Source organism: Lolium rigidum, chromosome 4 (assembly GCF_022539505.1).
Source record: "Lolium rigidum isolate FL_2022 chromosome 4, APGP_CSIRO_Lrig_0.1, whole genome shotgun sequence".
NCBI lineage: Eukaryota > Viridiplantae > Streptophyta > Magnoliopsida > Poales > Poaceae > Lolium > Lolium rigidum.
In genome coordinates, this window is record NC_061511.1 from 96845559 (window position 1) to 96860540 (window position 14982).

Consider the following 14982-nt stretch of genomic DNA (forward strand, 5'->3'; position numbering starts at 1 on the left):
AATCATGATATTATCATCATATATGTTGCAAATATATGGAAATTAATGCTAATAAAAGACAAAGTTCATGTATGCATTTTACATGCATCACGTGCTCATGCCTGGAGATTCCTAGATCGAATAGGATCTGTTCTTGCGCATCCATTTTTTCCAACCGTTTGGTTTCAGGAGGGGCGTGAAGCTCTTCTATATGTTCCCAACACAGGACATGTATTTTTTATTCCATTGTGAAATTAGAAGCGAAGAATGTAATGGAGGCCGAGATCTGAGGACTAGTAATGGTGGTTCGAGTCTTTGCGGCCGTGAGGAATTTGCTTGGTGATTCTGAATTCGTAGTAGCGGCAATTTAAGTGAGGGAGGCGATACAAGAGAAGTAAGTCTGACATTTTATGGTGAGAATCTAAGGGTCCGGTCTGAATTCGTTGTTCCTCGCAATGGCTATGTTGAATGCATTATTTTGAGAGAGGTAACTTTCTTATGAATCTATGTTTCAAGAGGGGCGTGATCATGGGAAGCGTTTGCAAGCAAGCACAATTAGCTATTGAGACGTGTATTCGCATTGTCACGTTAAATATCTTGCACGGCCAGGGAGCAATCATCAATCAAGAACTGAAAAATAATCGAAGGAAACAACCCGCAGGTGTTCTTTTTAGTTAAACACATGATGAGTGTCCACTCGACCAGTGGGGGCGTTGCATTGGAATTTTGTATGACCCAACCAGGCCGAACACAAACGGCCACGGGCCACACCAATCCCATCGTTGTCCCCCGGCCCCGACTTCCAGGTCCAAGTCCACCTAGCAGCCAAACACGACCATCCAGTTTTCTCTACTGTAAAGCACTCACCTCAGCGAGGGGTGTATGCTCAGTTCCTCCTCACTTTTGCCCACCAAACGCGCCGTAACCGCCGGCGCTGGGGCCTCCACCGCTCCCGCGGCTTCCATCTCTCTTCTCACACGAGGTCGGCCTCTTCCTCAGGTAACCATTCCTCCTCATCATCATCATTCTTTTCGAGGTCCTTTTATCCTTGTCGATTCGGTTGGATGTGCTCTGTGGCTTCATTATTGGGGTTCCGTAGTTACAGTTTTCGCGCCAAATTTGGCAAGGGATTTCCTACAGTTCACTTCATTACTCAAAGATCTGCCGTGCGATTGTAGTGGCAGCCATTGGGGGTATTCATGTTTAGATGGTTTGGTTTTTACACTTTTCTTCGTATGATCTGTTGATCTCCGACCTACCAAGATAAATAGACAGTCCGCTCAGCAAAATAGAACTGTTTTTTTCGAGATTCAGAATCATTATTCAGACTGTCGGTTCATGTTTTATTCTTCCCTCTTCTTGATGCCATTTTTTTCCTTCATGAAATTTGTAATGATTCACAAAGGTTCCCAATTCTTTGCACTTGTTTTGGAAAGAAACTAAGAATACTGGAGGGTTGCACTAGTGAGCAGTATTTACCTATTGCTACTCTTTTGGTACAGTTTCCATCTTTTGGTGGTACCAGAAACTTCAGTTTGCTGAAATAATTGCAATAATTAGTCGAATAAACTAACTTTTTGAAATTCTTGCAATATTAGTACTCAGACCCCTGGATGTTTCTGCCTTGCATCGATTAACTATAGTTAGCTTACTAAATTTTATGCTTCTCATGTTGTAATTGTAGGTTCTATAGCTCTATGAGTGTGCCTACACAATAGTACCCATCCTAGCTCTCAAGACTCTCCAATTGTTCTGATATTTTGGCCCAAATCACTCCGAGAAAAAAATCCCTCCGAGAAATTCTCCAATCTCCTGCCATTATGCAACTGTTCATAATGCCATCTTGTAGCATATAGATGTAAGGGAGTCCTTAGATTGTTGATCCTGGTACACCAACAACTGCAATGGCATTCTCAACTCTACTAGTGAACCTCTCACTGTTGGCTCTTCTGTCACTCGCCGTGGCAGCTGGTAACAGCTCTACTGCCACTGGACAGATCCTCCTAAATTGTGGATCATCAAACAAAAACGATGATGATAGTGGGCGTACTTGGGACGTGGACACTGCCTCCAAGTTTGCGCCATCAGTGAAAGGAGTCGCAGCCACTGCTTTATATCAAGATCCTTCACTCCCCTCCAAGGTCCCATTTATGACTGCCCGCGTCTTCACTTCGAATTACACATATTCCTTCCCTGTCAGCTCAGGCCAAATGTTCTTACGCCTCTACTTCTATCCGATTGCTTATGGAAACTATGCTGTCTCCGACGCCTACTTCAGTATCACGACAAGAAATCTTGTCCTCTTAAATGAGTTCAACGCTTCTCAAACAGCTCTGGCCATCAATTCTGCCTACCTTGTCCGTGAATTCTCAGTCAATGTTTCTACAGGTAGCCTAGACCTCACCTTTGCCCCATCAGCACATCATAATGGTTCTTATGCATTTGTGAATGGCATTGAGATTGTGCCCACGCCTGACATCTTCACAGCAGCAGACACAAGATTTGTCAACGGTGATAACCCTGCTCCATTCTCATTCAGCCCTGACACAGGCTTCCAGACTATGTACAGGCTCAATGTCGGGGGCCAAGCCATTTCACGGAGAGATGATTCGGAATTTTACCGCTCATGGGACAATGATTCTCCATACATATTTGGTGGCTCTGGGGTGACCTTCTCCAAAGATGCTAATTTGACTATTGAGTATACATCCAATGTGCCAAATTACACCGCGCCAGTTGGTGTCTATGATACAGCTCGATCGATGGGACCAACTGCACAGATCAACCTCAACTACAACCTTACATGGATTTTACCGGTTGATGCAGGGTTCTCTTACCTCCTAAGGTTCCATTTCTGTGAAATCCAGTATCCTATTATCAAGCAAAATCAGAGGTCATTCTTCATCTACATCAATAACCAGACAGCACAGCAGCAAATGGATGTCATTGTCTGGAGTGGAGGAATCGGCAGAACAGCATACACAGACTATGTTATCATTATTGCTGGTTCCGGTCAGGTGGACATGTGGGTTGCACTTCACCCTGATCTTTCAAGTAGACCTGAATACTTTGATGCAATACTGAATGGTCTTGAGGTCTTCAAGCTTCAGGCTTATGGACCAAACAATCTTGCTGGGCTCAATCCTCCACTTCTGCCAAAGCTTGATGCCAATCCTAGCGGGGCATCTGGTGCCGGGAAATCAAAGGGTGCTGCTATAGGTGGAGCTGTTGGTGGTTTCGCAGTGCTGTTGATCGCATTTTTTGGCATTTGTGTCATCTGCAGAGGAAAGAAGAAGATATCAAAGGATCCTGGTAAATCTGAAGATGTTCAGTGGACTCCTCTCTCTGATTACAGCAGAACACAATCAACCACATCAGGAATTACAGCCACCACCGGGAGCCACACGTCAATACTACCTTCCAATCTTTGTCGCCACTTCTCATTTTCTGAAGTTCAGGCTGCCACCAACAATTTTAATCAAGCCTTCCTACTTGGCAAAGGTGGATTTGGGAATGTGTATATGGGAGAGATAGATAGTGGCACCAAGGTAGCAATCAAGCGTTGCAACCCAATGTCCGAGCAGGGTGTTCATGAGTTCCAGACAGAGATCGAGATGCTGTCCAAGCTCCGCCACCGCCACCTTGTGTCCCTGATTGGCTACTGTGAGGATAGGAGTGAGATGATTCTGGTTTATGACTACATGTCCCATGGAACTCTGCGGGAGCACCTGTACAACACCAAGAATCCACCACTCTCATGGAAGCAGCGCCTTGAGATCTGTATTGGTGCTGCCCGTGGACTGTACTACCTGCACACGGGCGTTAAGGAAACCATCATCCACCGCGATGTCAAGACGACCAATATTTTGCTGGATGATAAGTTGGTTGCTAAGGTTTCCGACTTTGGGCTGTCCAAGACAGGTCCGAATGTGGACAACACCCATGTGAGCACGGTTGTGAAGGGCAGCTTCGGATACCTTGACCCTGAGTACTTCCGTAGGCAACAGCTGTCCGAGAAATCTGATGTCTACTCCTTCGGAGTTGTGTTGTTTGAGGTCCTGTGTGCACGCCCTGCCTTGAGCCCCTCGCTTCCAAAAGAGCAAGTGAGCCTGGCCGATTGGGCATTGCGCTGCCAGAAGAAAGGCATGCTCGGCCAGATCATTGACCCGTGGCTCCAAGGGAAAATCACTCCCCCGTGCTTCATAAAATTTGCAGAGACTGCAGAGAAATGTGTGGCTGATCACAGCATCAACAGGCCGTCTATGGGTGACGTCCTCTGGAGCCTTGAGTTTGCACTCCAGTTGCAGGAAAGTGATGAGGACAATAGCAGCTTCATAGAGGAAACATCATCATCAGGTGCATCACCTCTTCTCGTGACCAGGATGCAGTCAGACGAACCATCGACAGGCACATCTACTACCACAACAACGACGATGAGCATCACTGGCCGGAGCATCGCGAGTGTGGAGTCAGATGGGCTCACGCCAAGCACTATATTCTCACAACTCATGCATCCAGATGGCAGGTGAAATTGCAAGCTTGGATTGCATTCCTTGTGCACATTCATGCATGGTGTATCCCAGTGCGTATTCATCATTGTATAATGGCTAATGAAAGTGCATACTACTTACGTGAATCTTGCTACTTGAGCAATTGAGTACGCTTTGTACATCTTCCTTACCAGACATAAATATCGCTGTAACTGTATAGATGTCGCTAAGGTATTGGAGCTGTGGTTTTTTACGTCCTGGTCAATCTGAATTTTGTGTGAATGTAAGCTAAGGCCTAAGGGTCTCTTTTGGCCGATCGGTAAGGATATTTTAACTCAGCGCATTGGAAACAAAGGGGATTCTTTAAATCAAAATAATCTTGTGGGATTTTTTTCCCTTTCTTGTAAAGAGCATGCTTGGTTTCATATGCAACTCGATGTGTATGTTGATCTGTTGAATATGACACCTTATTGAACACATGTTCAGTTAAGCTATATAGTATAGAGCTATGGATCCATCTCCACGGTCTATGGTGAAGTCAGTGGCCAAGAATGCCATGAAAGCCGAGATATAAAGACTAGCAATGGTGGGCTTAGTCTTTGTGGAGAGGAGGAACTTGCTCGGTGATTGGTGACTCGTAGGAGCGATATTGAAAGTGGAGGTGACAACACATGAGAAGTTCATAGTCTTACCTTGCAGGGTGAAAATATAAGGTCTGGCCTTAATTGGTTATGCCTGACAATGGTCTTGTTTAAGTCATTGTTTTGTGAGTGAAGACTTTCTTCAGGGTGAAAACCTCTGATCTATGATTGAGCGACTATGACCCTTGTGCACTGCTTCTTTTTTGAAGGCATCACTTTTCGACAGGTTGGATTTCTGGTGATGTTTTGCTAGTGTTGGAACGCTGCTACAAGGAATCGACTGCGGTAGCGGGACTTTTCTTTTTTGTAATTCTTCTTTCTTCCAACTGTGCATCTGTAGTGTCATTAGGGCACTGCGCTATTATAGAGGTTGTGTGTAATTGGTATCTTCGTGATATAATATATTCCCCTTATCCAAAAAAAAAATCTCAAACAGTTGGCTAACCAATGCAATATTTTTTCCTAGAATACACATAAGCATGTGTATCATATACTAAAGAAGAACAAATGCAATATTGTTAAAGCAAAAAAACATCTATGAAAATAATTGATGTGAATCTGAATTTAAGGAGTTGTGAGCAGGTAACAATAGTGGAAAAGCAACACATATTATGGAAAGCCTAAAAGAAAACTATCTAAGGAATAAAATGTATTTATTAGAAATGTTATGATTTTTCAATGTATCTAACTTGTAAAACAAATGGTGATAAATGGTGTTTAATGTTTTTCACGAAGTCAGATCGAAAGATAGCTAGGACATGTAGTTGCATAGGTTACCACTAGTATATACAGTAGCCACAAATTTGGCCAGACACAGCTGTTAGAGCATCTTCCTAGTGTTCCTCAAACGGCGTTCGATGAAAGTGCTTGAACAGTCGACTACGGTTGAAAAGCTTGCATGTACATCCTTCAAGTGGTGGGTTGTCACTCCATGTGTGGATTTCCCCGTACTCAATAAGTAACCACTAGCATGAATACACTACAAAGCTACCGAGAGCAAAATCATTAGTCATCAAAATTTTAAAAAAGGTTTGCCTTCAACCCTAACCATCGACCTTGTTGTGTGGTGCCATGTTTGGGTGCGTCTGCCACGTCCCCAAACGGTGCCCTATTTTTTTTATTTTTTTTTTTTGCAATTTCTAGTCTATGAATACATAAACAATTTCTACTCATCAAACATACAAACTAGTTGAATGCCCGTGCGTTGCTACGGTTGATATATTTCGTCACAACATGTTAATACAATACATGGAAAGATTTGCATTTATTAAAAATCCACACATATTTCACAAATCCATAATATTCTACTTTGTTTTGAAGTAGCACTCAACAAAATATTTTTGTATTAATAAATATCTACTCATCAACACTCTTAAGAAATTGATGTACAATGTTAGGGACATTTTTCTTGTTCATTTTCATGGTATTTGAGCAAATATGCTTAGCATTAGCATGTACAATAACTCACACAAAAATGTTCAATGTAGAACAGCCACCGTGCAGGATGGACCACTTTTTCCACGCAAAAAAAAGATGAACCACTTTTTTTACCATTCCAGAGAACATAATGTAAAAAATAAAATAACCCAATGTATTTCCGTAGATGAATGCTTCATTATTATGTTGAGTACTAAAGAAACATAGTAAAATATTTATGTTTATGTTTAGAGATATTCAGTTGTCCAGACTATGTGGAATCGTGATCGTTTGCAATTATTTGCAAATTGTATTTTGGTTGTCAGAACACAACGTATGGTCAAAAATGAAAAGTTGGCACATTATCTTAAAAATCAGGCGGCGCAAACACCAGAAAATAACAATAATAAATTATCCCTTAAAATTTTGTTGAAAAAACAACATGAAAAAGTTACAACGTTGCCAAAAGATACGATACGAAAGCATTAACTTATAAATATTAGGAAATATGATTCACATACACAGGTCAACTTGCTTAGCCAATAAAGTGAGTTCACAAACTAGCTCGTCAAAGAACAAAAAGAAAAGAAGTCCGGCCATATCAATGTTGTTGTACATTGCAACAACATATTGCCTATAACATCTTCATCTTCCACCCCCACCCTTATTCATCCTCGTAAGAGCCGCACCTTTTCTTCCTCATATGTAGCACCCTACCACTTCTTTATATATCTCTATCCCAATTTTCCAGTGCCAAGCTGAATTCTCCTTTGTGAATCTTTGTCTTCCACTATCACCTTCGACAGTGTGAAGTCAGGATGCCACCGCTCCACAACAATGCGGCCCTCTAAAGCCTTCTAGGTACTCATCACAAGCTCCAAACATGTGAGAATCAACAAATTTGAAGTGTGCATCCAATAAAGGGAAACAAATCATGTAGTAGCTATAAGAAAGGCATGACCAACGATTTGATCCCAGGTCAGCTTTGAATACTCTACAAAGTTCAGAATACAACATGTAGATACATTTCATAACCCCTGTTCTACAGAATTTATAAATAAAAGGCATGTACAAAATACTGAATAGGAAAGATGCACGAATCAATATATAGCTTGTATGGAGATACTTAGTTGATCAAAGTGTGAATAAGAAGAATGTCCAAATTGCACACAAGAGAAACTGTAAATGGCTAGGGCACAAACAATACCCATTTAGGATCGTGTAGAATAATGGTATTTGTGTGGATAAAGTTCAACAAATGGAATGTTCCACATCATATGTACACATCTAAAAATTCCACTGATAGACAGATGCAAGTAAAGCATGAACAATTCCTTGTCAGTCAGGGTAAGTTTCTTGAAAATAAAGGCTTAGTTGCAAGGCAATCTAAATGATTATGGTCGGGTGACTATTACAAAGACGAACCGGTATAACATCTAGACATTTCACACAATTTATTTTAGTGTCACAAGCACAGTGCAGTGAACTGAAATTTACTTCCACAGCCTCTTAATCAACCAATCTAAAGTGATGAATGCAATTGTTGCATCCGGTAGCATTCAGCTCAGCATGTCAGCACAACAATATTTGTCCATGGCAATCTTTGTTCCAAAATTAATGAAAGGTTACAGGGAAAAGAGATACCCATTGTACTATGGCCAATAGCTAGCTGATAATGAAGAAATCCTATGTCAATTTTTGAGACATCAGACTTGAAATCTACAATCACATTGTACTTAACGTTACTGTCAAAGAAAAATCTTTACTTGGAAAAAATACCATCAAAATTGATTTTGTTTCACACTTTCCCCTGTATTGATTATCATGTTTGCATAGCCTCCCATGTTCTGCTAAAGTGCATCAAAATGATTAGCACACGGCAAGAGGGGAGCAACTAATCAAAATTTCATCTGTAAAAGAATGGTTGCTTGAAATTGAGAAAGTGATACTAAAAAATACAACCTGGTATAAGAAAGAGCCTAGCAAATAATTCTCATTTGCACTTCATCTGCAAAGTAGCCCATTCCCTATATTGCATGTTCTTCATACCAAAAGTTCAGACTGTGTTTCCCCTCTCTTCATTTTCCCTTCCACGTAGTTCAAATCGTTTGTAGTTATAGAGTACGGTTCATAATAAAACAATGATGATATAATCATTGTAACAAATGCTATGGATATTCAAATTATTTTCACACCTAAAATGAACCGCCTGTTCACCACCACTAACAGGAGAGGAAAAGATTATCCTAGTACATTATTTTTTCCAACTTTTTCCTCATTAACTTTATAAAGCAACAGGGGTCTCTACGTAGCAGTAAAACTAAAACCTTGAAGAAAACATAATCAACCAAGTTGCTGGAAAACGAAAATAAGTGCTAGTAACAATATAAGGGGACTAAAAGGAAGTAGAATCCCTCCGTGGAGAGCCCACACCTGATCCAACAGTGCGCCTCAAGCACAACCTCTCTCTCAATCTTGCTGCAAAAATGGGAAGAACATGAGCACATCCAACCTCAGCCAGAAAATAAACTGATAATAGAAGGAGGGGGTTTGAGTATAAACCTGAGCAGCGTTGCGGACATGATAAATCTCTGATCCAAACGTATTGAGGAAGAAGAGGAGTTGGGTTGGTCCAGATTACTTTGGGGCAAGGCTAGACCAGTTTCCAGGAGTGGAAAATGAGAGAGCTGGGGAGAGACGCACGAGGTTGAAAGCAGTAAGAAATTAATAGGGAATGGTAGCGCAAATGACCTCGCCCCGTTCATCTCTCTCAAAATCGGCACTCGTAGTCGAGGCCGCCTCCCTTCTCGTTCTGGTGCCAAGCCGCATATCGCCTCCGCCACCATCGCCATCATCTCGGTAGCTGGCGCTGATCTAGGAGGAGATGGTGCACAGATCGATCCTTCGCTGGGATCGACTGCACGCGAAGGTCGAGAGGTCTCCCTGCCCAGATCAAGGAGGGGGCACTGCGTCAGGTACCCAGATTGCCGGCACAAAAAAGTGCCGGCAAAGGCACCAAAAGTGCCGGTAAAGATTTTTCAAGGCACAAAAAAAAATGCTGCGTTTATTCCAGTCGAGGTAGGTCTTTGCCGGCATTTTTAAAAAAGTGCCGCTAATTGTATTTTAAGGCACTTCCAAAAATGCCGCTAGTTAGTATTGCCGGCACTTTTGAAAGATGCCATGGAATCTTTTTGATGGCACTTTTCGAAAATGCCATAGAATCTTTTTGCCGGCACTTTTCAAAAAATGTCACGAAATCTTTTTACTGGCACTTTTAAAAATGCCATTGAATCTTTTTGGTGGCACTTTTCAAGATGCCATAAAAAAAATTGACTACACTTTTCAATGATGCCTTATATTACATTTGAAGGCTGTTTTCAACAATGCCTTTGATTATGTTTACATGCACTATTCAAAACAAAGCAATAATCATAGTACTTGCACAAATATATGCACTTATCATATTGCCTGGTATTTTAATCAAACACAGTAACCTGATCATGCATTAAAATTGTAGCCAGGCATCTAAATTATAGGATATGGAACCAACATTTGCAAGTAGCATCTAAATTACAAAATCATTACATGATCTTTAACCAGCAGCTCGTCCCCAACCTCGCCGGCGAGGTCTCCTCTCCCAGCAGAGCATCTCGCCATGATCTCCGGCAAGCACCACCACGGCAACCTCTGGTCTCTCCAACGGCATTCTTCGACCTCAACTGCATTCCACCTGAAGAAGAGAAGGATCAGAATCATCAAGCATGCACATATCCTACTTTACTGCAAATATTCAACAGTGCCCATATCTCATCACTAAATGCGCCGGGGGCAACTCAGTGTGTGCTGTGAGTATGGCTGAGTAGTACTCCCATACTAGATGGACCTAGCATGCTTTGCCGTGCCGTTCTTTGCAATTGTCGCTATGTAAATAGAAACGCTCACTTTCTGAACACCTGTTATTTTTCGCTATCTTGATGGTAATGAAAATTGATCCCATGTTGGTTCGCTTGGGGAAAAAAATAGGAACGCTCAATGGATGGAAGTCCAAAATATTCTATATTTCTTGTAATTAAGAAAACGTAAGTAATAACCCAATGGAGTTGCAAAGAAAATTCAGAACAGCGGATGACGTGATACATTGACAATTGTGGTATATAGCACAATTATTTAAGAGATATAGTGACAATTGTGGTATATATAAATGAGGCAATTAGGACCTCGATGGTCTATACTTGTAATCTGGACTACAGACAGTTGTGGAAGGCATGCCCCTCCTTATTCTCAGATGACCACTAACCATAATAAATCAACAATGACCACGAAAAAAAAATCATGAACTTAACTATCTCCTGGGAGCTCGTACTGCTGGAAAAAAGTGTTCTCTGGCTGAGAGCTGATTTTCACATTAGTCTCATGAAGTCAGGTACACAAAGAATTGCAATAGAAGTTAGTGGCAACATAAGATCTTGTTGCTCCAACCAACCTCAGGACAGTGCCCATGGTGATCATGTAGGAATCCCATGTGACTAAAACACACAAAATAGAGCACCTTCATCCAGACTTTCATCAGATCGTGGAAGCAAAGCATTAATTACCTCTTGGTAGAGAATAGAAGGCATTGAGGATGAGATGAATTCACTCACGGGTGTTACCTGACATCTATGGCACACATATATGCATATGAGAAGTCAGTGCCTTGGCTCGGTAAGGTAAATTCAGTTCTTGGTATATAAACTTATAAAACTACATTTAAACAAATCATATCTATAGTGAACAAATCTTTGAATGTGTAACCACTTCCAAAAAAGCGCAATCAAAGCAAAAGGCATTGTCTGATACAGGATATGCTAAATCAGACAGCAACATCAATTTATCTCAAGTATGATTTTGAGCTAAAAACATATAGGCACATGCAATTTTCTTTGTCAGCAATAACCTTTTTTTTACTAATAGCTATCCTGGCAATCGGAGATTTAGATCACGTACTACTTCCTAGCACAAGTACTTCCTATTACGTGTAAACTGATCCCCTTGTCCATTTCTTTCCAGCGAGTAAATGGATCTGATATGTATGATTTGGTCCTTAGCAACGAATGGAGTTTCTTTTCCACAAAAGTGGTTTGTCGTCTCAAGAGAGAAACATTAAATCATGAGTGAACATCAGAAGTATTAAGAAGAACATAATTCTGGACCTTTTATTGCATTCCTACTCCAGTGGCAGCTTACATCAATCATCTATCACAGATTCGAGGTAAATATACAAGTATCCTTGTGACCAAAATTTATCATAGGAAGAAGCAACAATAACATGGTTTGCACCATTAGTTTTCATAAGCAATGAAAGTGTGGAATGAACAATTCTGTTGTAATGGTTCTAAGGATCTCTGCTGTGCTCGATATCTATGCAGGATGTACATAATAAAATATATACAAAATGCTATGAGTTGGTAAAAAAGGTATCAAGGGTGATGACTAATTTGCACACCAAATTACCTACATTGCTTGTAATAGATCTAGTCGTAGGTGAAGAGAACTCCATGGGCACCATGGCCTTAATGTATTTTGTCATTTTACTCCATGAAAATAACAGTCCCACTAACAATCTGGGAGCATAAACATGGTCACTTTACAACATTCATGGTGCGGGAATGGAAATAGGATTATAACATACACTGTTTTGCAAGATCATAAATATAAAGGGAAACAATGTGCTATATAAAATTATCTAGTTTAAATCTCAGTGACCACTTCAAATTTTCTAGCCATAACAATCTTGATATCTAACAGAACATGTTAACTTTTTCTTCAGGGTAATAAACAGCTTATGGACAATGGGTTACCCAGCTGAATTCATTTATATGTAGGTACTAACTTGCCTTTTACTAATTGGAATGTCTTATAGACAATCAAATGTAATCACCACAGACTCCCTTATGGAGGTGTCCTGATGTGAATGGGACAAACAATGTCTGAATCTAAGCTCTTTAAAATGTAGATGGTAGGAACGAAAGAAGGGATATACCTCTGAAGATTTTTCAGAGTCATGCTCAACAGCCGGTCAGCAATTCACGACAGGGCCTCTCTCAGCAGCTCTCAAGGCTTTTTCTCATATAAAAACATGACCTCATCCTGTAAAGTTTGTAGAAATTAGCTTACTGAATATTTCTGCCTTGTGAGAAATGACACTGCAAATCAAGCAATAGTCCAAGTGGAGTCCATCAGCATTATATTCAGTAACCTATAGACTCATGGATGGACCAACTTACAGCGAATGTTGTCTTTGGTGGCGATCACTCAGTCTCATTTGTCATGATACCATCGTAATTCAAGAAATGTAGATTCAGTGTTCTGTAGTGCTTGTGTCACATCAGGAACTGTCCAAAGATAGATGGCAGACGCACAAATTGAAGGATCTGCCCCGTGACATCCTCTCGTCAAGGCAAATAGATCAATATTTCTGGGACGCAAAAGCAATACTTTTACCCTTGTGTCCGAACTCCAAACATGCCCTTCTGAAAAGGAAATTCAGAAGAAAAGCCTAACTGGTTACCTAAATAACTTAACAGAGCCATGCCGTCGTCGGCACCATACCACCAAAAGATCCTTGAGGAGTATGACGCTAAACTGGTTACCTAAACTGGCATTCAGTTGTCCCAACCAAAAAAATGATATGGTGTATGCGTGTAGAAAAAGGAGCTGAACACGCCAAACCAAATTGTTCTAAATTATAAACAAACTGACAAGCTTAGAACAGGAAGTCATGAAGTTTTAAACGCTTAGCCCCCAGCAACCTAAAATGCAATGGAAGCACGAAATGCAATGGGGCTAGATAACATTTTACATCACTAAAGCATATATTCACTAGGGCTTAGTTCAATGGAGCAATCAACTTGTAGTACAATACTTCTGTCCTATATGCTCAACTAATTGTATCTTCAGCTAGCCATCACAGCAAGGTAAGACTACCGTATAAAGTACCGCATGTAGAAATTTGGAGCACTACCACCAATAATGAAGGAATTGTATACTCCTTGAATGGCTCACCTTGGTGCAGTGTCCTCTCAGCACAGAAATACCATTGTTCAAGGTCCCCTGGCCTGAGGTGGCTGAACACCATGATGTGCGCCGCAGAAGCGTCGGTGTGACTCATTCACGTACGCCTTGGCCTTGCCAGCGAGGTACTTGACTATGTGTCTGGTCGTGGTTGTCATGCCGGGCTGAGTAAGCTCACCGGCATAGGCAATATCACAAACACATACTGGACACCAATTATCCAGATACCACAATTGAAGTCAGTTCCACACACTTGGCTGTAGAAGGTAGATTAAACATAGCTGGTCCATGGGGAGAAGGCCACGCACCTCAATTCCTCAAACATCATGGCTCGTCGAAGATGTGGCCGCGCGGGCGCCTACCCCGGTGATCAGCGTCCATCGAGAGGGCCCCATCGAGCAGTTTCTCCCGAGGGGCCAAGGTATTGCTGCCACCATGGCCGAAGCTGCGAAGGGGCCGATCCGCGAGGTGGCGGAGGACCGCGACAAGGGGGCTCCCTTCTCCCGGTTTCCACCCGTGGCCGCCCCAACCACACGCGGCCGGAAGACGACGGAGAGGTGGCGCAGAGGATGGGGGCGGCGATCATGATGCGGCCAGCTGAGGACCCGCGGTGGTGGTGGGCGGGCGGGCGGGTACGCCGCCTTCCTTCCCTCGCGGTCGGCGGGCGGAGGACCAGCGATGGCGGCGGGCGGAGGACCAGCGATGGCAGACGGGGTTGAGGGGGCCGGCGGTCGGTGGTGGCAGACGGGGTTGAGGGGGCCGGCGGGACCCCGTGGGGACTGGGGATCGACGAGGCCGCCGCCGCCAGGAGAGACGAGGCCGCCGCCGCCACTGGGGATCGACGAGGCCCGCCAGGGTTCCGTGTCGAATGGAATGGGTGGTTGTGTACAAGCTGGGACTGCGGATTTTTTTTTACATGGACTGCAGATTAATTAATATAATCTAAATGGGCTTATGTGCAAAACAGTCGGGTGCGCATCAGCTTTCACCGGCACTTTCGCATCAAACTTTTAGCGGCACTTGTCCAGATCGCCAGCGCACTATTATCGGCACCAATTATAACTGCCGTTGACCATCAAAATTTAGTGGCACTGTGCCAAATCGCCGGTAATTACTCGACCATTAACGGCACTAGTTTATAAACTGCCATGCAAAACAATTATTACCGGCAGTTGGCTAAAACGCCGGAACCAAAATGCCGCGAATCATGGGACGTGGGGTAGTGGGGTTAGTTCGCTCGATGTCGATCGTCCGTCGTGAGGTGGATTGCTCGGGAGTGGTACGGTGGAGGAGGTGGGCGTCGCGTCGATGAGGGCGACAGGGCCCTCCCAGACGCGTCCGCCGCGAGCTACAGCCGAGCGCAACTCCTCTCCCACGCCACCCCACTTGACATCCTCGACATC

The 14982-nt window shown here is 42.7% G+C and overlaps 1 protein-coding gene and 1 long non-coding RNA gene across 7 annotated transcripts; one reads left to right on the forward strand and one right to left on the reverse strand.

The window, feature by feature from the left end:
- Positions 1–848: 848 nt before the first annotated feature.
- LOC124649819 (receptor-like protein kinase FERONIA) lies at positions 849–4807 on the forward strand. Its single transcript, XM_047189388.1, has 2 exons — positions 849–978; positions 1664–4807. The coding sequence occupies exon 2, from the start codon at positions 1884–1886 to the stop codon at positions 4506–4508; it is 2625 nt and encodes an 874-aa protein (XP_047045344.1). The 5' UTR covers positions 849–978; positions 1664–1883; the 3' UTR covers positions 4509–4807.
- Positions 4808–9860: 5053 nt separating this feature from the next.
- LOC124649822 lies at positions 9861–14163 on the reverse strand. Of its 6 annotated transcripts, none has more exons than XR_006986805.1 (6): positions 13888–14163; positions 13571–13784; positions 12793–13038; positions 12549–12655; positions 11122–12129; positions 9861–10256 (listed from the first exon to the last, which is right to left on the reverse strand). It is a non-coding gene; the product is annotated as an uncharacterized LOC124649822 (long non-coding RNA). The 6 variants fall into 6 exon arrangements; XR_006986808.1 differs by lacking the exon at positions 9861–10256 and adding an exon at positions 13077–13163 and having other exon boundaries at positions 10639–12129; positions 12793–12983; XR_006986807.1 differs by lacking the exon at positions 9861–10256 and having other exon boundaries at positions 10639–12129; positions 12793–12983.
- Between the last annotated feature and the right edge of the window lie 819 nt (positions 14164–14982).